Source organism: Urocitellus parryii, chromosome 9, assembly GCF_045843805.1.
Source record: "Urocitellus parryii isolate mUroPar1 chromosome 9, mUroPar1.hap1, whole genome shotgun sequence".
In the NCBI taxonomy this organism is placed as follows: domain Eukaryota; kingdom Metazoa; phylum Chordata; class Mammalia; order Rodentia; family Sciuridae; genus Urocitellus; species Urocitellus parryii.
The window spans coordinates 103146855-103174130 of NC_135539.1; the positions used below are offsets into that span (position 1 = coordinate 103146855).

At 34.8% G+C, this 27276-nt stretch overlaps 1 protein-coding gene across 1 annotated transcript in view; it reads left to right on the forward strand.

The window, feature by feature from the left end:
- The window catches only part of Ush2a (usherin), a 748724-nt gene that overhangs the window by 164622 nt on the left and 556826 nt on the right, over window positions 1-27276 (forward strand). Inside the window, exons 11-13 of the mRNA XM_026388000.2 lie at window positions 1317-1512; window positions 5194-5835; window positions 21255-21438. Of these exons, the coding sequence (XP_026243785.2) occupies window positions 1317-1512; window positions 5194-5835; window positions 21255-21438 (1022 nt within the window). The remainder of the gene's footprint in view (window positions 1-1316; window positions 1513-5193; window positions 5836-21254; window positions 21439-27276) is intronic.

The following is a 27276-nucleotide window of genomic DNA, read 5'->3' on the forward strand; positions in this document are numbered from 1 at the left end:
GAAATGCAGCTAGGCACAAGGAGGTACTTCATGGTGCCTGTTCCTCTTCCTGTAGGTGTCTTGGATATTGAGGTTCATTATCTGTATGCATATCTGGTGCTTTATAATCCTTTCTTTTTCAGAGTCTTAGATAGCTTCATATCAGTTGTATTATTTTATCCTTCTATTAATGGTTCTAGTGAGTCTCTATTTCACAGATGAGGAAGATGAGGCAATTATGTATTTTTAAAATTCTTTAACTTGAGAGCCTTGCCCTAGATATTTGTAACCAAATGTAACCTTGTGTGATTTTTTTTAAAAAAATCCTTAAAATCAAATATCAATCAAACTATGTCTTTCCACATGTAGATTACTCCCCTCTGATAATCCTGCCTCTGAATGTGAAGAGCTGAATTCAGTCCAAGTGAAAGGCAATTGGGGAGAAATGCTAGTGACTATAAGAGATTTGATGTCTGTATCCATATCTCTGCATTGAAGCCTTAAGTTATTATTGAATTTCTCATATTTATTTTACATTTCAAATACATATGTCCTTTATAAAGACTTTTAGCTCTTATCGTCCTCTAATGTAGTGTTTTCTGTGTATGTGGTAGATGAACACTGCATATTTTTTGCAATTTCATTCTTTTCAAAATAGCAGCATGAAGAGGAAAAAATACTGTTTCAGCTATTTTATTTAAAAATGCTTTGAACAAGTAACTTTTTGAATTATTTACCATAATATAAACCAGCTAAATATACTTAATGTGAAATAATGCTGTAAGTGAATGGAAAATATACTGGAATATTCCTAAGAATTGTATAAAAAAATGTGTCAGTCTCATTAGGCATGAATGAATTCCATTAACAAGAACTTTAAATAAGACCTTGATGGAATGATACTATACAGAAAGACGCTTCCTTAATTTAAACATCTGGCTTATATAAAACAAGTTTGGACCAATAAGACAGCAAATGGGAGGAATAAAACAGAGAAGAAGTGTGAAAAGTAACCTAACTCCGGGTTCTCTTCTCTTTACAGACTCTGACATGTCTATATTTTGATTTCTTTATTTAGTACTTAATGCTTAATTCTGCATTTACCTTTTAGTCATATACTACTGACTTCTGTGGGGTTTATTTTCATTCAGTTCTATATTTGCAATCTGCTGAAGCTTCCCATGTTTTGTGTCAGGAAGAAAAATGCCTTATTACCTTCTTGTCTATTTAACATTTCAAGTTTTTTTTTCTCCCTCCCTCTCTATCTTGTACCTAATGAGCAAATTATCTAAAAATAGACACGTTCATCATTCTACAAAATGTTGTATCTTCTCTAGATTGGAGGCCAGTGTAATTGTAAGAGACATGTGTCTGGCAGACAGTGCAATCAGTGCCAGAACGGATTCTACAATCTACAAGAGTTGGATCCTGATGGCTGCAGTCCCTGTAACTGCAATACCTCTGGGACAGTGGATGGAGATATTACCTGTCACCAAAATTCAGGCCAGTGCAAGTGCAAAGCAAATGTTATTGGTATGTGTAATGCAAAAGTTTACAGTCACATCTCTATTACCATCTGGAAATAAATTCTGCATTTGATTTCTTAACCAAAGAGTAAAGCAAATTTCCTTGCTCAAGGCGGGCTGGGGGAAAAAAAAACAATTTGGATGAAATTAACTGTCTAAAAATGATTAAATTAATAATTCTATCAAGCTACAGTTTGAAGCTTAGTTTAATCAACCCTTTAGAAGTTTCTTTATTCTGTAGATGTATTAGTTCACATGGTCTTATACTAATAAGTCATAGAAAAATATAATTTGCTTACTGCATAGATGTTTCTTTTAGAAAATTAGCACTTTTTCAAAATGTTTTACACTTAATGAGTTCTAAGCAAATCATTTCCATGCTAGTTTCCTTAATAGACCAAAATAAATGGATTTTTTTCAAAATATTCTTTGCTACAGGGTCCTTTGTGATAAATCTTTCCATTTTTTTCTATTATATTTCTTTGAACTGTTCCTATGAAATGCAAAATAAGTCAACATAATTCCACAGATCATGTATATTGCTAAGGTTAGTTATAAAGGGCCACATAATTTTAATTTTGTAATTCAGTACCAAGCTGATTATAATAAACAGCTACCTTCGGTGTTATTTATCATTTTTTTTATACAAGACGTGCTTTTTTGTTTGTTACTCCCACAGGTATTTTTCAGAAATTAGATTTGATTATAGCAATTTATTACATTCAACATTTTTGAGGGGAACCACCGCCACATAAGGACAAAATTTATCAAGTGCCCAAAATGCACTATGTACATAATGCACTTTGAAATTTTGATATATGAGAATATTATGAGAGGAAAGTTTCCTGATGAAGTGAGTCCTGCATTGTAACTGAACATGTTTTGATTCATATAGGAAGTTTAAAAAAGACCTTGGCCTTTCTATTGTCACTCAAGACACCAAGTCATTGTGGTTTTTCTAACACTTGACCTGAACCTCACAATGATGAAAACACACCTGGCAGTGATAGCACCCAGAGATACACATATGCACACCCAGAAATGCATACATATATGCACACACAAGTAAATATCTTCTTAAGTAACATCTTTCCTTCATTGATATAACATAATCTAATGCTTCACCTTTCACATATGTAGCTATACATACATCATGCTGCATAATTCAGGTAAAAAGCATTTTGATTTAATAAAAAATGAATATTAACATGCCTAATGGAATTACACAAACTTTGGTTTAAAGAAAGATTGCATCAAAATGTGTAAAACTTGCCTTTATGTTCCTCAAGTATACAAACACTAACTTTTGAGAAAGGAAGAAAAAGCAGTTTGGAGAAGTATATCTTTGTGTTATGTGTGAAGACAGAATGAATTCTGAGACCTTTGAATTCAATCTGTATGGGGTTCTTTGTTCTTTAATATGAGGTATATTTTAAATTCAAGATGTGAACACAAAAGTTAAAGAAAGGCCTCAAAAGACATGAAGTGCTTACTTCTTTATGTCAGTAGAATCTGTCCTGTGATGTTAGATTCCAGAGGTTGAGGAAGGAAAAAAATAAAAAATAAAATTTTTTTATGACCTCCCTGCTGTTACCTATGTTATTGGTTGTTCCTCATTGTTTTGGGAGGAAAATATTAATATACATTTTGTGAAGACTAAGTCATCATCTTAATATTCTGATAAGTAATTATTATTATTTTGTCAAATAAAATACTTTTAATAAAAATATGAATTTAACGTGCATATATATTTTTCAAATGTCATTAGCAAGTAACTGTATTCGACATTACCTTGTTAATGTGAAGAGAAACAAAACCTAGAAAATACAAGGGTATGTTGTATATGCCTCAGAAAGCAAACTGTTAGAGTTAACAAAACTGTTAAATCTTACTAATGATTCTATCACCAGTAAAATACATTAGCACCAATAATTTTATTAAAGTAGGTCATTCATCTAGAATAAAAAGGGAGAAGAATGTGAATTAAATGCCAAGTGTGCTAACTCGCCTGTACTTGTTAACAGTGAATGTGATGCCCTGTAGGCCTTCCTGAGTATCGTTAGGAATAGATTACCTGTCAGGAATATGTATGGCATATTCAAATAAGCACTGCGCATATTTTTAAAACTGATATGATATGAATCCATGTAGACCAATTTTAATAGTTCAAAATGAGTCATAATTCTTGTTAACAATACAGTTATTTTTAAAATTTGCAGCAATAGTGGTCCTTTTTTATTTTCCTTATTGAAATTAAATGATATGCCTTAGGTGAGTCATTCATCACTGTTAAAGAACTTGCCTTCCATTGGAGTTCTTGAATTTTTATCCATATATATACATACATATTAGGCATTTTCTTCCAGTTTACAAATGCTTTTCTACATATGAGTTCCTTAGTGTGCTTTTGACTCTTATTTTAGGACTAATTTTTTATTGCAATTATAGCTTGAAATAAATGTTTCAGTTGCCTTAACTCCACAGTCAGTTATTTAAATTCATGGATATGAGAAGACTATCTAAAGGAAGTATTTGCCATCTGAACATTTACTGTTCTACATATTAAAAATTCTTTTGCCTTGTAATACCCTTTTTGAGACTAACCTGAGTTGTCAGAGATTTAAGCTTCAGGGCCCAAACATTTTTCTCCATTTGTAAAATGTATATATATATATATATATATATATATATATATATATATATAAAATATATATATGTACCTTTAAATAGAAGTAATACAAAGAACAGAATTTACTTAGTGTTCAAAGAGGTATGTTCTGAATCACACCATGTGACAAGCAATGTGATTGCTTTATGAGCCACGGAGAGCATAATTTATATTAATTGAAAATGATAAAATGTAGGATCATACAAAAGGATTAAAATAAAAATTGTTCTGGATATGTTTTATTTATATTAATTATTTAAATATGTAATATTCAGAAGTAAGTGTATATGCTCTTGTCACAAAAGAGCTTAATGTTTTTTATTCTTGCTACCTTTTTTAAAGATTAATTCACAAATAAAAGTTGTATATATTTATAGTGTACAATGTGATATTGTGATATACACACCCATTTTGCAATGATTAACTCAAGTTAACTTACATATCTGTCACTTCACATACTTATGTTTTAGGAAGAAAAAATTTAAGATCTAATTTTTTATTGATTTTTCAAGCATATGTAATTTTTTAACTGTAGCCACCATGCTGTGTGATAGATCTCCAGAATATGTTTATCTTGTCTAAGTGAAATTTAATGTTCAGTTTAATAATCCTGCCGTAAACATTTTTAGGGAATTCTGATTTTGCGAAAGCTACCTATTGTGGTAACATGCCACTCAACTATACTTTTAAGTGAACTTTTTAAAAAAAATAGTTTAAATATTTTCAAAAAAAGGGAATGAGCCCAAGTACATGTAACAGAAGCAATATTTGCATTAAGCATTTTCTTTGCATTAAATAAAAAAATCATGAAGTATATTACATCCAAAATTGTTTATGAGAGCTAAATTGAGCATTGATAGTTTTTGAATATGTAAACAACCTTATTTGATGTTTCTTATGAGAAAACACCCAGGATTTTGTGTCTGTATTTAATACCTGTAATAGCATTATTTGTACTTCTCCTATTTAGAATGGAATTGTTTTCCCATCCTCATCTTTTTAAACCTATTTTATCTTTAGGGCTTAGATGCAATCACTGCAATTTTGGATTCAAATTTCTTCAAAGTTTTAATGATGATGGATGTGAGCCCTGCCAGTGTAACCTCTATGGCTCAGTGGACAAATTCTGCAATCCTTTCTCTGGGCAGTGTGATTGCAAAAAAGAAGTCAAAGGACTTCAGTGTGACACCTGCAGAGAAAACTTCTATGGGTTAGACATTGCTGGTTGTAAGGCCTGTGACTGTGACCCAGCTGGATCCCTTTCTGGGACTGTCTGTGATGCTGAGACAGGACAGTGCACCTGTAAAACCAACATAGGAGGAAGACGGTGTAATCAGTGTTTGGAGGGACACTTCTACCTACAGCAAAATAATTCTTTCCTCTGTCTGCCTTGTAACTGTGATAAGATGGGGACAGTAAATGGCTCTCTGCTGTGTGACATATCAACAGGACAATGTCCTTGCAAATTAGGGGTAACAGGTCTTCGCTGCAATCAATGTGAACCTCACAGGTACAATTTGACCACGAGCAACTTTCAAGGCTGCCAGATGTGTGAGTGTGACTCCTCGGGGACATTCCCTGGGACTATTTGTGACCCAATCAGTGGCCAGTGCCTATGCTTGCCTAATCGTGAAGGAAGAAGGTGTGATCAGTGTCAACCAGGTAAGAGACAACTGTGTTACATTTTCAGGGCATAGTGACTTTGCTGTTGTTACCTCTTAACAGGTAATTCCTCTGTTCCTAGTTTGGGGATTGTAAAAATTTTTATCCCCAACATCATTGCTGTGTTTATATCATGATCCAACACATACAACTATTTAAATTGTTCAAGTAAATCTGGTATATTTACTTGAACAATTTGTATGTTGTTATTTGTAGGGCAGAGGCACTTTAGATAAATTGTAGCCCACCAGACTTATTTCATAACTGAGATAATTTCTCAAAACCCTTTTAAAGAGCTGAAAAAAATTAAAAAGCAAGAATATGGTTCATTTTCCAGAGAAAGGGAAACTTGAGTTAATTATCTAAATAACACCAGATATTCAGATGATGAACTCAATTCCTGAATAAAGCTAGTCACATGTTTTAACTTAAGGGCATAGATATTCTGGCATCATAGAGAAACATCTAGAATCATTTTTAAATGCCACAAAGTAAATGAATAGGATACTGTTTAATATCCCTGCACAGAGGTCTATTTTTCCATTGCTTTCCCACCTGGAAGAAAAAGAGACACTTCCTAGGGCTCTTTCTTTGCCTTGACATAATTTTAACTGAAATAATATTTTCTTTATAATAAATTCATCCTGATAACAGGATAAATATAAGTTTTATCAGGTATCTAGTAGCTGGGTTAATTGTTGGTCTATCAACCAAAATTAGCTCTGATTTGAGTCTATGAAATTGAGTACAAGGCATATTCATTCAGAAGGTTGATTTGCCTGGAAGGGAAGTGGTAAGACAAAAGTTCTCCTCTGCATGGTAAGGAATTCTGCTCAGGTGGATCCAGCTACCATTTTCTTTTGTTATTGGTCATTATGACAAATAAGTTGAAAGAGACAGGAAGGAATTGATGACTAGCTAATACAGTCAGAGTTACTTTAGACATTTGCGTGGACTATGTTGGAACTGATGACCCACAAAACTCATGTCTCAGTGCAGTGAGAGCTTAGAACTAGAAGACTCCTGCTGATACAAACTCTTATCCGCATTCACTCTCCATTTCTTCAGTCTCTTTCTCTCTCTTTTTAGGAGGGTACTCGGCTTCCCCCTCCCTCTCTTCATAGCTATATGGCCACCCCACAGCCCTGATATTGCTTACAGTTTTACTGCCAGCTACACGGGGAGAGACTTCTTAGCTGCTTCTTGGTTATAATTTTAAAGAGGGAAATTCTAAGTGACTTGGTTTTGTTTGGGTGGCTACTTCTGAACCAATTTACTGTGGCTGGAATGTCAGGTCACATGAAATGAGCACAGGAACCACTCCTTCGGGGAGGAGCGGAGTGGTAATTATCCCAAAATACAGGAAGATTGTTGAAAGCTGGGTAGACAGCCTAATTGAGAGCTATAGTCCATTGTGCTCTTTCAGCTTCAGATTTATGCTTCAGAATTTGCAATCTGTTATTTTTTTTTTTTTGGTATCCTAAGATGATATTTTTTTTCTTCTTAAAATATTTTACATTTTATGATATCTCTGATTTTAGAAATAAGGTTCTCATTCTCCTGCTCAAATAACCATGCTTTTTATGTCCTTTCTAAATAAACCAGCAAAATACAATAGATCAAATATTGTATCCTTTTGAACAATTACCTTTTGTTAAAATTCAATGTTTCAAGTAGGACTTTAATTGTATAAATAATATTACATATTTTAAGTAACTTTTCAAAATTCAGATAAAACTCCAAAATCACCATAACAAAATATCTGCTCCCTTTAGTCCTTTCAACGAAATCCTTAATGCATCATTCAGGTATTGTATACCTATCAAATAGATAGGTAAAGGACTGAAATTCATAATAATCCTGTTTTTCTGAGTATTTTGTGTATTATGCAAAAATGGCCACGAGTAATTTAATCTTATCTACATTAGTAAGATTTAACAGTTTTGTTAACTCTAACAGTTTGCTTTCTGAAGCATATACAACATACCCTTGTATTTTCTAGGTTTTGTTTCTCTTCACATTAACAAGGTAATGTCCAATATAGTTACTTGGCAGTTCAAACTGTACTCTGGGCCTGCTGTTTGCTGGGTGTGGAGGGTGGCTATTGGGAATCCTGGCACTCTATTGTTTTGATTTTTTCCCAAATCACAGATATTTGCTCAACATAGAACACCAGTGTTTTCAGAAATGGCTTAGTCCAAGCCCATAGAAAACTTGAATATCACGTACTTTTAAAAATGTGCCTAGGCTTGTTTTTTTTCTCTGTGTAATCTTACTCAATAAACCAGCAAAATATAATAGATCAAATATTGTATCCTTTTGAACTCCTTATCACTTGAAGAGTTCATATTCAATAAATAATAATAATATGCATATCATTGTATATATTTCTATGATTACGTTTCTTTTTTAATGAAGGTCCTCTGGCCCTATAGATAAAAGTATTCCATTGTGAATATGTACCATATTTTCTTATCCATTCATCAGTTAATAGAAAAAAAGAAATTCTGACATTTGTGGCAATAGATATGAAGCCAGAGATCATTATTTTAAGTGAAAAAGACAAGCACAGAAAGACAAGTACTGAATTGTATCAGTCACATGTGAAAACCTAAACAATTGATCTCATAGAAATTGAGAGTAGAATGATGGGTACTAGAGGCTGGGACAGTTGGAGGAGGGAAGAGATAGGGATAGGTTGATCAAGGGTGCTAAGTTACAGTTGGGAGCAAAAACTTCTGACATGTCTAGAGTCTCCTATCATTTCTATAGATGATGATAAAGCACTTGTATTTGAAAGAGGTAGAAGAAAGGAGTTCAAATGTTTTAACCATTAAGAAATGTTAAATGTTTGAAAAGATAGATGTTTAAAGTGATTTCAACATTACACAATGTACATGTTTTTGAAACATTACATGTTAACCCAGAAATTGATTTAATTTTAACATAACATGTTAACCCAAACATTGGTTTAATTTTTATGTATCAGTTTATGATTTAATTTAAATATTTTAAATGTAAGTTTAAACCAAAAAAATAATAGGGTACATTAAAAATGATGAAAATATCACTGCTTATTAAAAACACTCAGGAGTACATAATGAAATATGTGAAATATATGGAAAATATACCCAGACTGAGAGAAAGAAGACATGATTTGGAGCTTCATTTCTTCCACCAAATGACTCTTGAAAATGCTGTCCCTTACCCTCCTCAACAGGCAACCTCTATGTCTTCTTCCAACTGTCTGTTTCCTGTTAGTGGCAATCAGCTTTGTTTTTGAGTTGAATAACAAATGATACCCATATCAGTTCTACTTATATACTATTGGTCAGAACTGCTTTTAGTGTCTACAACAAGCTGCAAGAGAAGCTTGCAAATACAACTGAATATATCTTTGTCTATTGAAAACTTGGGCCTCTGTTATAAGGAATAAGAATAAAATGATACTTGACAATTAGCAGTCATAGAGGAATAATGTCTAATAGTCAAGAAATTGTCAGGCGGAATATTAGTTAACTTTTGAATAGATGCTTGAATTGACAGAACTTGCATTTTTTGGATAGTTGTAATTATTGGTAGTTTTTAAAATTTATTTATTTGTTTATTTATTTGTTTGTTAATTTTTTAATTAGCCAAGGACCATAATGGCCTCTGGATCCCTGACTTTCTTCAACTATTTCTTGCCTACTTTGACTTCTAGGCCCATCACTCTCTTAACCGTAGTGCATTGGTGTTCCTCTGGAGATACTGTCCTAGGATTATAGTTGTGAAAAGTTAGAATGTGATTATTGCATTTTGTTGGGCAGTGCAATTATTTTCATGTAGATAGAACTTTCTCTTCCTGAAAAATCTTTCTTTGTAAGTAGTGTTGTTTACTTAATCTAATTGAAGGATATTATATTTACATGAGTGTGTAGAACTCTCATTGAGCTTAAATTCTGGTGGGGAAACTTAACAATACATCAATTTATAAATATGTAATGAATCATATCTGTATCATTGAGTGGTGATTCTCTTTGAATCCTAGGCTCTTTTCAATAGTGTTTCTTTCTGTTGTTAAGAGTTCATATATTATTGTTGGTTACCAAATAGACTATGTATTTCCTACCTTTGCATCAGTGTCTACAATGATTTCTGCTCAAAAAACTGCAATTGCAGAAGGTAAGTTGAATAGTAGGTAGATATTATGCACAGCAAGAGAATAATAATAATTGATTGACAATTGGAATGGAAACAAAGTGTTTAAAAATGAGTAATGATGAAGGAAAAGAAATCCCAAACTGGTGCTCTTTATGTTATTTTAAAATTTCTTATTTTTCCTCAACTACAAGATTGAGTGCCTAATTCAAAAAGCAGTTTCATGAGATATCTTTGTTAATATTCCTCATTATTTCTCAGCATCTTCAATTGAACAAATCCCTCAAAATATGCCCATAAAGTACAGGGAATTATATGATCACTGTAAATAAGAATTCTTGTCCTCAAAACATTGATGCTCTAATAAGGGAAATAAGACAATGCACAAGAAAACAAAATATAGTGCTTTAGGTATGGTCAATATTTTTATTATTAATGATAATACCCATTCTGTATCCCCCTTTAAATGGAGCATAACTGGCCATAAACCTTTGGGAAGAAGTTTGTGACATCTGATTTTAGGCAAATAACAGTTTATTCTTTAAAAAAAAAACACAACAAAACTATATCTGATAAACTCCAATTCCAAAGGACCGGAAGGGGAGAGAGGAAACCAGGAGGGAAGTGTGTGTGGAGAAAAAGACAGAGGATATTCTGGTATATTCATTTTGAAATTAATTCATATTTTTATAAAAATTTTCATTGGCATAATTTTCAAAAACCAAAATATAAAGACTTGTCATGTAAAAACAGCAATGCCCTGCTCAATCCTTCTTCCCATAATCTCCCAGTCAGCAACCACCTTTGACTTCTTTAGATGTTTCTTCTGGTTTTCATTTTTCTATTTATCACTGACATACCTACAGTGTTCCATCTTGAGTGCTATGGTTTGGATGTGTCATGTCCCCCAAAATCTCATGTGTAAGACAGTATAAGAAGGTTTATAGGAGAAATGATTGGGTTATGAGAACCTTAAACAATCAGTGAATTAATCACCTGGTGGGATTAGTTGGGTGGTAATTAAAGGCAGGCAGGGTGTAGCTGGAGGAGGTGGGGCATTGGGGGCATGGGTTTGGGGTTAATATTTCTATCTGCCAAGTAGAGACCTCTCTCTTTCTGATTATCATGTGCATTGCTTCCCTCCACTATACTCTTCCACCATGTTGTCCTGCCTCAACTTAAGCCCTCAGGAATTAAGCCTGCTGTCTATGATTGAGACCTCTGAAACCATGAGCCCCTAAATAAACTTTTCCTTCCTAAAATTGTTCTTGTTGTTCTTCCCTAAAATTGTTCTTCTAGTCACAGCAAAGAGTTGACTAAAACATTGAGTTTTATGATTCACACATTATCTATTGTCTTCCTACTGTGGAGGATGGGTATTCAGTTCTTTATGATGCCCCCTCCTGAACTTATTTGATTGCATCAATAACAAGTAACAGAGGTTACTTGTTCCTTTGTTATGACTATATAAATCTATTTGAGAACTATGCTATACACTTTGATTGTGTGGATCCTTTCTTTTAAAAAAAAATGTGCTTTCCTAGTTTTCTAGGATATCTCTTAGATGCTTCTAGGAAACAAAACTCCAAGAGAACTTGTTCTAAGCAGTCAATTGTTTTTTTAGTTTCCCACTAGATATATCAGTTTCTGGGAGGATCTGAATTCCTAACCCTCCTCTCTCCATTTAGGCTGGTTGAGCTTTAGGTTTCAGGCACAGTCCTGTTTGAGAAGTCATGTTTTCAGCTGTCCTGGGGCTATCTATCCTTCACCTCTCGTATCCTCTATTGCAAGAATCCTATGTGTTCTCTTTTCTTGATAGATTTGTGTATCAGGTACAGCATATGTTCCAGTAGCTTCTGAGAACAAAAAGAAGGAGGGGAGTATTTTGTTGTTGTTGTTGAGAATCTTGCACTTCTGAAATTGTCTGCGAGTGTCTGAAATTGTACTACTATAAGGAATCATTTTCACTTGAAAATTTTAAATAATTTGACTTATCTTTTAGAAGAGCCAATCACACTCTTGTTTGTATCCTTTCATTTTTTTTTTTGAATCTTCTAGAAGTTTCTCCTATTTCTATATCTCCGGATTCAGAAAATTTCATCATTATGTGCTTTTTACTAAAGAATTGTTTTTGACACTCAGTGGACCCTTTTGCCTAAGAATTAGTGTTCTTATATTCTGAAAAAAAAATGTATAGAACACCTTCACAGAAACATCTAGACAAATATCTGACCAAACAACTGGATACAAAGCCTACTCACATTGATGCATAAAATTAACAATCACAGGCAGCCTATCACATAATCTCTATGTTCACTGCAGACCTTCATCTCTGGCCCCTGGAAAAACCGTATCTCATGTCTAACTTTAGAAATCTCTGGAGTTTTTGATTCCAAACACTTTTTTTAAAAAAAAAAATATTTGTCCTAATTAGTTATATATGACAGTAGAATATATTTTGACACATCATACATAAATGGAGTATAATTTCTTATTCTTCTGTTTGTACATGATATAGAATCACACCAGTCATGTAGTCATATTTGCACATTGGTAATAATGTCTGATTCATTCTATTGTCTTCCCTATTCCCATACTCCCCTCTCTTCCCTTCACTCCCCTCTAACAAATCCAGAGTAATTCTGTTCTTTCCTAACCCTCCACGCCTACATTGTGAATTAGCATCCACATATCAGGGAAAACATTTGACCTTTGGTTTTTTGGTATTGGCTTATTTTATTTAGAATGATATTCTCCAGCTCTACCCATTTACCTGAAAATCAAATGCCATTATTTCATTCTTCTTTAAGGCTGAGTAATATTCTTGTGTGTGTATGTGTGTGTGTGTGTGTGTGTGTGTGTGTGTGTGTGTATCTCACATTTTTTTTATCCATTCATCTGTTGAAGGACACCTAGGTTGGTTCCATAGTTTGACTATTTTGAGTTGAGCTGCTAAAAAAACATTGATGTGTCTGATTCACTATGCTATGCTGATTTTAAGACCTTTGGGTATAAACTGAGGAGTGGGATAGCTGGGGCAAATGGTGGTTCCATTCCAAGTTTTCTGAGGAGTCTTCATACCACTTTCCATAATGGTTGCCCTAATTTGCAGTCCCACCAGCAATGTATAAATGTACCTTTTCTTTTTGGAATTAGTAAAACTGAATCAATTTAATTATTATACTTCCACTGCAAATTCTTAAACTTTCTCCTAGGCATCTGTCTTTGGCTGCCATTTTATCCTCCTCCGCTTCCTCCTCCTCATTCATCATCTTTCTCTTCCCTTTTCATTTTAGGGAATTGGACAGGATTTTTTTTTTTTTTTTACTCTACCATGTGTAGCTGAAAATCCTGCCCTAGTATTTTCTGGATTATAATCTTTTCAGGTCTGGTCATTTCAACTATCCTTGACCACTGCCCCCATCCCCATGCACATTTTTAAAAAAATCCTACAAGCCAAATCTTATCTATCAAAATCACCTCTTCTGGGTTTACTTTAAAATATTTCTGGAATTTGATCACTCTCACTATCCTCCCAGATACATCACTGGTCCAAGCCACCTTCTTTCCCCTGGACTATCCAACTAGCCTCCTAAACTCCTTGTTTCTTCCCATTAATCTTTCTCCAGTCTCTTATCCACATGTAGCTGAAGGGATGCTTTCAACCTTTAATTCAAACCCCTCACTCCTGCTCCTACTGGCTTTCTACCATGGTTAATGAAAAACGAAGCAAATGGACATTAGCAGCCCACATGGTTTCAAGCCTGTGAACTCTCCTGTCACGTCTGTTGCTCTCCAGCTAGGAAATCTCTTTGCTGTTTTTCACAGTTGTTTAATGTTGTATATCAGGCATACAACATAGTACATCTATTGTGGATGCTCTCTATTCACTAAAGGAGTGAATAATTATACTTAAAAATATCTCAATGATATTTTCTAATTTTTATGCATGTGTTTAGCCTTTATAACTACACATAGGGAGGATGAGGTGTTCTGCCCTGCAGTTTAAAACAACAGTAGTAGCCTGGGTACCAATGCATTCATTGTTTAACAAAAGAAGATATGACATATGCATATGTGCATACTGTATAAATGGGGTACAGTGTGTTTGAGGATCTTCTTGTTTATTTCTATCTTCTAACTTCAGGAATTCTTTTGATTTCAGAAATGCCACTTTGAACTTTGTTTTCTGTTTCTGTAGTCTTTTATGGTGAGAAATACATTGAGCGAAGAAAACTTCCTCAGAGCCATCTTTATCATAAATAGGTGTTTTGTGGTAGCCACCTTTGCAGCCTGCACAGTAAAATATACTGCTGCCGTCTATAGCTTGCATTCCACTTCTTTAAATATATCTGAGAGTCCTAGATCACATGCTGCAGGGCACAGACCCCACATGGATGTGTGTGAGCAGTAGTCTTGGAGAATACAAGGTAGGAAGGAATGTACTAGTGAGTCTGAGGACTCTGTCTGCCTCTTCTCTGTGGTTGTAAATAGTACTAGCCCATGCTAGACTACCACATAGATTCTTGTCCTACTTCCTTAAAAAAAATTATTAAGGAAGGTGCATATAATGAAATCTCATGTATTATTAACCTAACCTTACTAGGAATGTACAAGGAATGGGCTTAATTCAACTAAAATTTATAGGCAATTTGTTAAAGCAGCAGTGCACATTAGAAGGTACATTAGAGCCACATTGGTTTTAATATGCCATTCAATAACTTGAACAGAGGTTAAAAATGCTGCTTAACCTCCATTAAGTATTTTAAAAATGCTTTAATTTAAAATTATTTGGAGTGTGTGTACATATATGAATGTACACATACCCACACTAATAAATATAGCACTAAATATGTTTTCCCAGTGGCTTTTTTCAGTGCTGGGTGACCTCGTGATGTTCAGCAGCTGCACTTAATCAGAGGCCAGGCCGAGAAAGGCAGGGAAGGATGTCAAGGCATCCTGAGCCAGTGACCCTTCCTTGTCCTTGAGAACTAGAGGCAGAGAGGGTTTATCAGGGAGTGTGCAGCTTTGGAATAAAATAAAGGCTAATTTATAAAAAAAACAGCGTCCTAGGACATGTGTTGTACTAATAGGACAATGCCTCTTGCTTCCCTCTGGTGCTTGCTTTTGCTTTTATTTTATAATTCATACAGACTATTAGAATGTAAAACAAAGTACCTTGTTTCATTAAGAAGCAGCTCCAATTTGTTAAGCAATAATCTCACAATCCAGGATTGTGTGCAAGATCCTGACAATGGAATTGGAATCAGGCAGCTGAAATTTTGTTAAAAATCAATGTGTCGAATTGAGATCTGATTATGACACATCATTGTGGGTTAGTAAAGCAACTTTCTGAGTTATCATGTTTTTTTTTTTCACAGAGACCATTTAGTTTCAGAAATAAAAACCTCTTTGATATATTATAGGTAGGAATCCTGGGCCCCCTATCTTAGGGACCTGTACAATAGTTTTAACAAATCATTATTTAAAGTTTAACTTAGAAAAATCTACTTTCATAGAAAACTTCTTAAAAACAATTACAATTATAATAATGCACAGTATTTACTGAGTAGTCTTCTGTGTTCTAGGCCCTGTAACATGACTTTACCTGTAAAATTGTATTTACTATGCATAATGTTTCTGTGAGGGACCATTCTTTCCCCCATTTTAAAACAGCATAAATGGACTATAATTTAGGAGATGAGCCATTTACATATCAAGGTTCATCTGATTCTAAAAGCTGTATTCTGAAAAAAAGGTACTTTTCTGAATAACTTAATATTTGTCTTAAACATTAAATATTTGAGGGTGAGTTAAACAGATACTCTTACAAATACTCCAATCCTACCCTTAAGAGTTCCTTAACTCACCATACTGGCTTACTGCATCAGATCATGGATACCTCATTTATTGTTAAAAAAAAATCTAAGTCATACGCATAACATGAAAATTAACAGTGTCCTGGGATGCTGGAATGATCAGACACCAAACTAAACTGAGAGGTCCAAAATGAGATTATCTTCATGAAGGAATTTCAAAGAATTTTAGAGATAGTGGGTATGGCATGTGAGAAAGACTTGGAAGCATGCACTTTAATAATTACTGAAACTGGAAAAAAAGAAGAAAGGAAACAGAAGAATATAAATGTTTTGTTATAGATTATGAATATACATATATGTTTACATATGAATACATACATATGTATTCATTATAATGTCCCAAATGTAATTAGTGTAGTCATTATTTATATTCTTTATTCTTATTGGGTTTGATTCTTAGAAAATATGCTTATGAGAGTCTTTTATGGATATTCACATAAATAGTATAAGTAATCTATAAAATAGAAAAGTTCAGTAGATTTCCCATATTTGAGCCTGTTGTTATGTCTTTTGTTATAATAACAGGATATATAATTCTGGGTTGACATTTTCTTTTTCTAGCTCTGTTTCAAGTGCTTCTAGGGCAAGAATTATATTTTAAATTTATCATGCTGGATTCTTATATATCTTTTACTGTATTCCCTAATACGCTAGGCCACTCTGCCCAGTCACTCTCATGACACACAGACTTAGGTTTACATTTTCCCTTATAGTGTTAAAGATATCATCTCATAGTTTAAATGCAACAGATATTATCTCCCCTCTATACATACACCTACCTATTCATTTCATTCATATATTCACTTTTCAACAAACATCTGTAGAAGCCAGGTGCAGTGGCATGCACCTGAACTATCAGTGATTTGATAGGCTGAGGCAGTAAGATTGCAAGTTTGAAGCCAGCCTCAGCAACTTAGTGAGACCCTGTCTCAAAATTAAAAAAAAATAAAAATTAAAAAATGTCTGGAGATGTAACTCAATGATAAAATGTCTCTGGGTTCAATCTCTAGTGTATATACACACACGAACACACACACACACACACACACACAAAAAAAATCTGTGGAATGAATTTCTATGCATCAGGTACTATGCTTGTCTCAGATATTTGATTATAAATATATTAAGGCTTTGTGGTTTGATTAGAGAAACTGTCACATAAGTGTAATGCAGTGTGATAAGTGCAGTATGACAAGCATTCAGTATCAAGAAGCAGGACAATGAGGGATTGATAATTCTTTCTTCATAAAGAAAATGATTATATTGAGCTGGGCTTTAAAAGTAAACAGGAATTGGGAAGGTACTTGAAGGGGGACAGCAGCTCAGGAAGGGGGAATAAAAGCGGAGCATTTTAAACATAATTAAACTGAAAATCTTTTTTAAAAAAGAGAATTTTTTTAAAAGAAGAGAAATTGTACATTGGTTTGAATAATATTAGTATGCATTCATTTATTGACATAGGGTCAAATAAAATAATTGTCCAAACTAATCAAATGAAGGAAAAGTATTATCTTCATTTGAAAATTGACACTATTGACTACACTTAATTTTGACAATTTTGATTTGAAAAACTTTTATTGAAATGGACTTGCCATAAGGTGTAGAAGCACAACTCCCTCCTTAGACTTGACTCTTAATATCATGTCCATGTTGTGGCTTAAGGTGAGAGCAGTTTCCTCTAAATGGCTTATAATTAGTGCTTAGCCTCAGCATTGCCCTCCTTTTCTGAATAAGGCCTAGAGGTTAAACTTGTTTTCTTTCTCCCATTTCAAGCCTTTGGTAAAACCTGGTTGTTCATGGTCCTCAGGAGGGACATTGCTAGGAAATGGGCTCTTCTTTTATGCCCAGGACAGGTACTGTGCTGTGCAAATAGCCAGTACAGGAGATAACACCAGCCGCCTTGCTAATAACTCAGAACACTGTGGGTTCTGGCAGCATCTTTCAGATAAAGAAAAACTTTTATGAAATGGGTGACTCTATTTCAGATGGACAACAGATTATCGTCCATTTGAGACTTGCCTCATTGGGGATCAGGGATTAGCTGAAATAAAAAGAGAAAATAATAAACTTCAGAGGGCTGACTTGTGCTCTGCATGGGTGAACTCTCGGCACTACATGATGCAAGGTAATAAAGTGGTCCTAATGACCACACTTAAGGATGTGGTGCAAAATCATTCATGGGAGGAAATCTCAAAAAGATCAGTTAAAAAGGAAGTAGACAGCAAGATGTGGAACATGAAGTAGAACTAACGAGAGAGATCAGAAATGTATTGAGTTAAGATATTAAGGTCAGTTATTTTATAGCTACACTCAGGAGTTGACTTTTGAGCAGGAGAGAAGGGAAAATGTTTTCTATAGTTGGAAGTCATAAAAGGGAAGGTAATGGTCTAGAATTAGGCACATTCAGGTAAGGGGAGAAGTAATCTTTGAGCAGGAAGTTACCTGAGTCATCCTAATTAGAACTGCTTAAAAATAGGACAACTAAAATACTGGTGGGATTAACCTGTATAATCATGCTCTTGAGAGGAGGAGGGGAATTAACCCCAAGGCAAATTCCAAAGTAGCCTTTTCCTGGAAGCCTCCTTTGCACTGACAATCTCCAAAGTTACTTTAATACCTTTTTTGTTCTTCTCTGCTTATATTTCTGATTTTTTTTCCTATGCAATTCTTTATTCTCCCAAAAGTTGGACTGACTAATCTCCTCCACCAAATTGTACGCCCTTGTATTTACAGATTTATCTAATAAATCATATCTTATAAAAATTATCCTTAATTGGTCTAGAATTCTCTGTGGCTCGAAGCTATTGCTGTAAGACCAAATTAATTCTTCTTCTAAGTATCTATGCTAATGGGTAATTTATCCAAATTGAAGAGCTGTTAGTACATTCATGATGCCATCATCAGGAATTGAAGGAGCCAAAAAACCTTCCCAGGAAGAGAAATACAAAGTGCCACAACCACAGTGGTCTGGAATCCAAAATAGAAGCTGCCTAAATGTGTGACTTTGAGTAAATCATGAATCAGACACAGGAACATTTGTTAAATAGTATAGCTATACTCTATTTCTGGAAAAAATATATTGCTATCAGGGGATGCAAAGAAACAAATAACATAATCTGGCTATAAATTATAAGAAAATGACAGAATTAGTCATTTCCATCCTAGTGAATGAAACATATTTTGAGGTTCATTCTTCCTCTTGTAGAGCACAATGTTACCTATTTTACTGCTCTTAAAGCTGTCTAAGAGAGAGTATGTGGGGCTTTCAAGAAGGAAAACAGATTAATTGTTGGAGACTGTGAAAGCATGGCTTATTTTCAACTAAAGCTTCAAATAAGTTTGAAAGTTTCCCAATTGCTCTGTTTTTCCTTGTAGAATACTACACAGAAAATGCTCTCTATGTGTTCCTACTCTCTCTCCTCAATATGACCAATATTTTATATATTTTAAATTAGTGATCAGGATAATTGCATAATTCAGTTTATTTGCCATAACTGCACTCATTAGACTACTTCTGGGATCCTTTCTCCCATTGTTTCAATAAAATTACTTGCAGCATTTTGCATGTGCTTGTGTGTCTGTGGGTCTGTACCTGTGTGTAACCAGGTACATGCACAAAGACGTGTGCACACACACATCACAGGAGATCAAGGGCCATTTCTTGGTCATATACCTGCTCCATCATTCAAATGTCTGATGCCTTTCTAATTGATATTCATCTTCTAGTCTAAGAGATTTTTAAGAAACTTGAATATATTTTTGAATCACTTTTAATTCCTTTTCTTTTGCTATAAGAAAAAAATGGATTTTGTAGTTAATCTAAAAACCTCTAAACTGTGTTTGTTTTTAAGTATAGTACTTGTAGAAATCACTACCTACTTAGTAATTGGGTCCAAATCTATTAGTTCATCACATGTTCATGGTGTGCTTACTATGTGCAAGCATTGTACCAAGTGTTGGGGAGGCTGATAAATATGTAAATGAGGTTCCTGCCTTTGTGGAAGTTACAGTGTGAAGAAAATGGGATTGGTTGTAATTTTAATGAGCACTAAAGAAAATAAATAAGATGCTGTAAAATTGTAATGAACATACCTAAAGAGGTCTAGGAAAAGAGGAACATGCAACCTGTCTTACATAGCATAGGAGTAAACTAAGCAGAAGTGCATTGGAACCATTCCAGGAAACCGAAGAGCCTACAGAAAGCCTGCAGGTGTCAAGAATAAGAAATGTGGCTACAGGTGACTGAGATCAGAATGAGCTTTGATATGAAGCTAGAAGTGGGTGAAACAAGAGGCTGTTGGTAGTTTTTTTTTTTCCCCCCTAAGGGGAGTAGGAAGTCATCAAATAGTTTTAAATAGAGAAATGATATGTCCAAACCACAATTTGAAAGAGAATGTTCCAGCTACACTTTGAAGAATAGACTGGATGGGAACAAAGTGGGACATTGGTGGATGAGATGGCTTTGGGAACTAAGAAGCCTGGGTTTGATAGTGAGTTGTGTTTTTTGTTAACTTTGTAATTTTAGAAAAGTTTGTTAACCTTCTTAACCTTCAGTATTCTCATCTCCATAATGGAAATAATAATACCATCTATGTTATTTGTATTCTTTTGAGAACTAAATGAGATAATGGTTATGTAGCCACTCTTCCAGTGCTGGTACATGGTGATAGCTGTGAAAAAATTAGTGATGATGCCATGTCCCATTGTCCTACATATAGGACACCTGAAAAAAGTATACAATTTTAATAGAACACTTATAAAATTGCTCAGTTTAAGTTTTTAATAGATGTCCTTTATCTAGAATGTAATGAGTTAATTGCAAAGGAGGTAGTGGAAAGTAGAAAAATTCTTAGGAAGCAATGTCCATAGTACTTGCTCATTAGCAAAATGCATGATGAAAGAAGTTGAGAACTGAAGAGTTTTAACAAAATACACTTGTTTAAATTTCAAGTATAATTTTTAGATAGTATAAACAAATACTTAAGATATTTTTACTAAAATTATTATTGTTAAGTTCAAATATAATTGGGTATTATGTATTTTATCTGGTTTTCCTACCAAAGATGTCCTAAGATAAGCAACTGAATAGATGGTATGCTATGCTGAAATGGAGAGGAATAGAGGGAGTCTGGTTTTTAGCTGGAAGATTATGAAGTAGGTTTTAAATACACTGAATTTAGGTGTCTTGGAGATACAAAAGTATGATGTAAATTATTTACTCAGTTTTTCTTTGGTCATAATTGACACACTCATTAAGAGTATCTGTAACCATATTTGTACTGGGAATTGGGTAGTGCCATGATAGAATATCCTATTTTTTCTATGTAATCAAAATGTTATCTTTTAAATAGAAGACTAGAAAAAAAGCATATATAAATTTTTTCATTTCTTTATTTCCAGGTTTTTATATTTCTCCAGGCAGTGCTGCTGGCTGCCTGCCATGTTCATGCCATGCAACTGGTGCAGTTAATCACATCTGTAATAGCCTAACTGGCCAGTGCAGGTGCCAAGATGCTTCCATTGCTGGGCAAAGCTGTGACCAATGTAAAGATCATTACTTTGGATTTGATCCCCAGACTGGAAGGTAAATCTTTATAAGAATGAATTATTTAATATTATAGTGTTTACATTTGCAATTTCTGTTTCTTTACTAACAGTAATTTGGGGCAGTCTTAAAGCACTATATTTTATTAAAAGAGTCTTTTTATCAATATATTTTTACTCATTGTCATTTATTAAACCTAATGGTGATCTTTGACTATTTCTTGGAGTAGGTTGCTGTGCATTGATATACCCTGTACTAGAGTTTGATAATAATACCAAATAAGATGAAAATCTTTTTTACCTCAAAAAGTTTAGTATCTGTATGTGGAGAAAAGTAGGTAAACATATACCTAGATAAGAAAACACATACAGGAAATATATGTAAGACAGCTGGAAATACGTATATATGCATGCTTTGGTCTACATGGCTACTAAATTTATTGTTTATTGCATCTATTTATGTTTTCCTTGTATTTCTAATTTAGGATTAAAGATTGACAGATGAGAAATCTAATTTCATATTTTATGATATGATTTTTTTCAGTGTATAAAGTACATTTTGAAAATAAATTAATCACTTTTCAAAGTTACCCTGTGTTTAATATTCTATTTCTTATTTCCTGTATATCCAAGGAAACATTTGTCTTTACTCATTTGAGTTCTTTGCTATATTTTAAATATGGGCTACAAAATCAATCAGTTCAATCTCCTTTATCTTTCTCTCCAAATCATTTTCTCTCTCTTACTTCAGATTATGAGCTTATCCAGAGTCCAGACTCTATTATGTTTTTTAAAAAGTGTTCCTACCACTAAGAAATAGGTCTTGTGTTCTGAACTTAGGAGATACATAACAAAAGTAAAAAAGTAGAATCTTTTTCTCAATATTTGCATGTGTTTAAATATAAGTAATTATGTCTGTCTGTTTTTCTGCTGGGAATGGAACCCAGGTGCTAGCACACAAGAAGCAAATGCTCTACTACAGGGCTCCATGCCCAGGTCTATTTGGGCTCTTATTAGCACCTAGTCTCTGCAGACTGCCTTTTGGCTCTTACACATCTCATGGACTCCTCCATTAGAGTATAGATAGGGTGACAGTTGATTTTTTGCAAAAGAACTAAAACCATTTTATTCTTATTTTCTTTAAAATTTAATTTCATTTAAAAAGACTAAATCACTCTAAGTACAGAAAGCCCATGGTGTAGTGAATGTTAAAGGAAAGAAATATTAGGATTTTAATAGTAAACCTGAAGGGGCTGGGGATGTGGCTGAAGCGGTAGCACACTCGCCTGGCATGTGTGCGGCCCAGGTTCAATCCTCAGCACCACATACAAACAAAGATGTTGTGTCTGCCGAAAACTAAAAAAAAAATAAATATTTTAAAAATTCTCTCTCTCTCTCTTTAATAAAAAAAAAAAAGTAAACCTAGAGTCGGTATGGCACTGTACAAAATTTTTATTGAAAGAACATTCTAAAAATTTCTGAGTTGCAACTCTAGGGTTGGTTTGTTCCACTCCTGGCTCCCTCTCTCTTTAAATGTCCTATCGTTTCCATCATTCTGATCACACATACGTAGAAAAAGAAGAATCTTCTTCTCAACCAGCTGTCTTCTTTCCAACATTCATGCCCATCAGTGATGGCGTTGTGTGACAGTCTCATACCCATTTTGTTCTACTGATCCCTCTTGTTATTCTTTCTGGGGTTATCACCAAAGCCTTGCTCAATGTCCAAGAACTATCTAATTGTTCCAGCTTTTGACTTAACTTATTTTTATTTGACTGAAACCTTATTATCTTCATTACACCCTTTTCTTTATCCTTCAATGTTCTTAAACTCAAAGCTGACCTTTACCCCACTCTGTTTCTCTCCCACTTTCTACCCATCTCACTTTCTACCTCAGGTTAATCTAAGCCCAAGAACTGCTTACAGAATAGTGTTCTATCATCTATCACTCTGCAGTAGGCCTGGCTAGCACTGGAGTTGAACTCCCTGGGTTAGAAGGTAGATTGAAATGTTTACCCAAATTGATGAGGAATAGGAAGAGCCAAAGAAGGATGTATAAGCTACATTACTGGAAGGTACTGAAATTAACATCAAGAAAGAAGAATTCAGTCAAATAAAAGAGATGACAGCAGGATGGAGCCTAGGAGATAGAGCCAAATGCTGGGTAGATTTCAAAAGAATAAAAAATTCCAGAGTAATTGTGGGTTTAAAGCAAAAATACTCATGATAAGTTTTGTATAAATAAAATCAGTTCTCTTATACATATTGACTCAGGGAGGTAACTACCTTTGTAAAGTTACAAATTATCTTTTGAAATTAAAACACTTTTCTTCTATCCTTATATCTCTTGTTGTTATTCTTAGAGGCTTTTGTTCATTAAGTATCTTATTAGGGGAATTGTTATAATTCGGATCTGGAATATACACTCAAGGTCCATGTATTAAAGGACTGGTTCCCAGCTTGGTGCTTTGGGAACTGATAGTAACTTTAAGAGGTGGGGTCTAATGGGAGGTCTTTAGGTCACTGTATGTGTGTGTGGTGGTGGTGGTGGGGCGTGCCCCAGAGAGGAATAGTAGAACCAGTTCCCTTTTTTCTTGCTCCTTTTTACATCTTGGCCATAAGGTAAACAGTTTTGCTTTGCTACAGACTCATAACATGATGTCCCACCATAGACCTAAAGCAAAAGAAGTGACTGATTTTGGACTGAAACCTGTGAGCCAAAACAAACCTTTTCTCTTTATAAGTTGATTATCTCAGGTCTTTGTTATAATGACCAAAAAAAAAAAAAAAAAAAAACCCTAATTAATATAGGGATGACATTTTTTTTTCTTCTAACTTCTGCCAGTGTACTGAACTATTTTTCTGTCTACTTATGCACTTCTTTGGCATCTTCATTCATTTAATCCCTACTCCAGTGTCATCCTGGATTCTCTACTTCTCCAATATTCCTAATCTTAGAAATGCTCCTCTATGAACATGACATCTCTTCAAATCTGTCATCCCTGAACCATCGCATAACTTGCTACTTAACTTCTTTTAATGCCTACTCCAGTACCCCTACCTGGTCCTCTTTTGATCAGCCCTCTCCGTGAGCATCCTGATGCTACTAAGATCTTTCCCTTCTGCCATACCATGAGCCAGCTGCAGAGATGATTGCCTTCCTCATTGTCCTTAATCTGTGACAATGTGCAGGAAGATCATGCACCTGTGCTTACTGAAAGCATGGCCCTGCGTATGCTTCTCATCACCTCACTCCCTGGCCCAGTCTTAGAATTTCAACTTTCTACCTTTGCCCTTGCAGATTATTTAGGCCTCTGTTTTATAGAAAGAGGACCTGCATATCTATCTCCAGGTTATCTTCTCTCCACCTTCAGCCTGCACACTTTTTCATGCATGTTTAATTTTCGTCTATTAATAGAAGAAGAAAACAATGTATCTTTTTCTAAAAATAACCTATTAGCTGTTCTTGATGTGATCCCCTCTAGTTTCTTTATTTTGTTCCTCTCTTTCCTTCTTCCTTTTGAACTTTACTCCATAAAATTCTCCCCTTATCCGAACTTAAACTCTCTTCACTGGCTATAACATTCTGCAAATATCCTCTTCATTGCCATCTCAAAACCCCTTCCCTTGACTCTGCCCTACTTTATAAGTCCTGTGTAATCTCTTACTCTTCTACTTACTGACATTTAAGCACAGGGGTTTTTTTCTTCATTTTTTCCCATTCCCATTTGTTCCTCAGCTACCACAATTTGCACAAACCTGTAAAATGTAATCAATCAATGACTACTAGTTTAATGACTTTGTGTGTGTGTGTGTGTGTGTGTGTGTGTGCGCGCGCGCGCTCGTGTAGTTGAGGATCAAAGTTAGAGGCTGGAACATTGCTAGAAAAATATCTACCATTTAACTATATCCCCAGCTTCCTAGATGACTCTAAAAACTCTCATCCAAATCAAGGAAAGGTATTTAACAAGATGTAATGGATAAAAAATGGGTTATAGAAAAAAAAAAGAATTAGACAACTGTGTCTCCCTGGACATATACACGGGGGTCAGTGGCACTTTCCACTGAAGTCATCAGAAGGTGGCAGTAGGCCCCTGGAAGGCTGATATGGATCTCTTTATAGAGTTGGGTGAGGCCAGTGAGTGCACTCATGTCTATCTTAGACCTAGCAAGTTTAAATGAGGACAGATAGTCTGGCCAGATTTGGAAAAGCAAGCTGTAAGAAAGTGCTATGTAGTTTATATAGCCAGAGTTCATCAGGACAAGGCCTTATGAGCACCATAAGAAAGACAGAGAGCATGAGGTTGTCCTATTGTCTGCATAGAGTGCTATCGGGAAGACGGAAGAGGCCTGAGTAAAGGAAAAGGTAAGAGTCCTGTGGCTAAATTAGTAAGCAGCTAGTTAGGATAGAGATGTGTATGACCACACTGAGACTACACAGGGGAGAGAGTTCCAGGAGGGGCACTGAGCAATCAATGAAGAAATCACAAAGTTCTGCCCTCAGTGAACAGCTGGCTTTAAACATATGCAAGGTCCCACGGCACAGCCTATTTTGAATTTGCTGGTCCATTGAATGCCGGGCCCTCTCACAGCCGGCACACAGAGGTGTGTTGTAGAAAGAGAAGGAGCCAATCATGAGAACTCCTCTGGTTGGAGACTTGCCACCTTCATCACATCCTAGCTAGAACAAAGGTGAAAGAAGTGTGTTCTTTAAATGTCTAACTAGAATGTTGACTAAAACACAGAATTAGATATTTGATCTTCTGGATCAAATCTGTTTTACATCTTATGGTAATTCAGTATGTCTGTTGCCTCAGAGAGGACAGAGAACTATATGACTGATTTATTTTGTATCCCGGTGGAAGACGAGGAAATTAGCTCCTCATAATAGATTTAATGAGTCAATGAAAGACAAAAATTGATCTGCGATTGCTTCTTATGATTCATGGTCTTTCATTGTGATCATTCCATTGTCTTTTTCATGATCTCTTCCTTAGATGCTCCTATATGCTACTTCTCTGATTTGTTTCGTGTCTCTTGCTGGTCACTCTTTGTTAATGTGCCCCTTCAATTTACACATCTGTGTCCACAGTTTCAACTGCTGCACACATGTTAATGACTCTTGAAAAGATTATCATCTATTCAGTTTTTTACCATGGGCACCAGATATCTCTGAGATTTTACACTTGTGTATCTCACAAGCAATTCTTTTTTTTTTTTTTTTTTTTGGTTCTGGTAATTAAACCCTGGGCCACTCCACCACTGAGCCACATCTCCAATTTGTTTTCTTATTATTATTTTTTTTTATTTTGAGTTAGGGTCTCACTAAGTTTCTGAGGGTCTTACTACATGGCTGAAGCTGACCTCAAACTTGGAATCCTCCTGTCTTCAACTCCTAAATCACTGGGATTCCAGTGTGAGTGAGTGCGCCTAACTGCATTCCACTCTTAATATAGCCACAGATCTAATCTCCTTTATGTTAGTTTTCTGAACCACCCCCCAAATAAACAAATGTCTCATGCCATCCTCACCTTAATAAAAGAAATAAAAGCCTTCAAGTACTTATTCTAAACCACTAATGTTTGAGTGGGACTTGTAATTCTCTTTGTATTGGTAGAATTGGTTCTGATATGAAGTAGAATTTATTACAGGCCACTGCTGGGAAAAGATACGGAAGGCAAGGGTCACCACGTATAATGAAGCTTCTCTGAAAAGAATAGAAAGGATAAAACGTCCCATGACCTCATGGGGCCCAAGGCAGTCTGCAGAATTTGCCATGTGCATTGCTTACAATTTGAGTTGACCCTTCTATTCCACTGATGAATTTTGCTGTCTCTTTTCACTTTAGCATTAATAATCATTGGAGAGGAAATCCTCT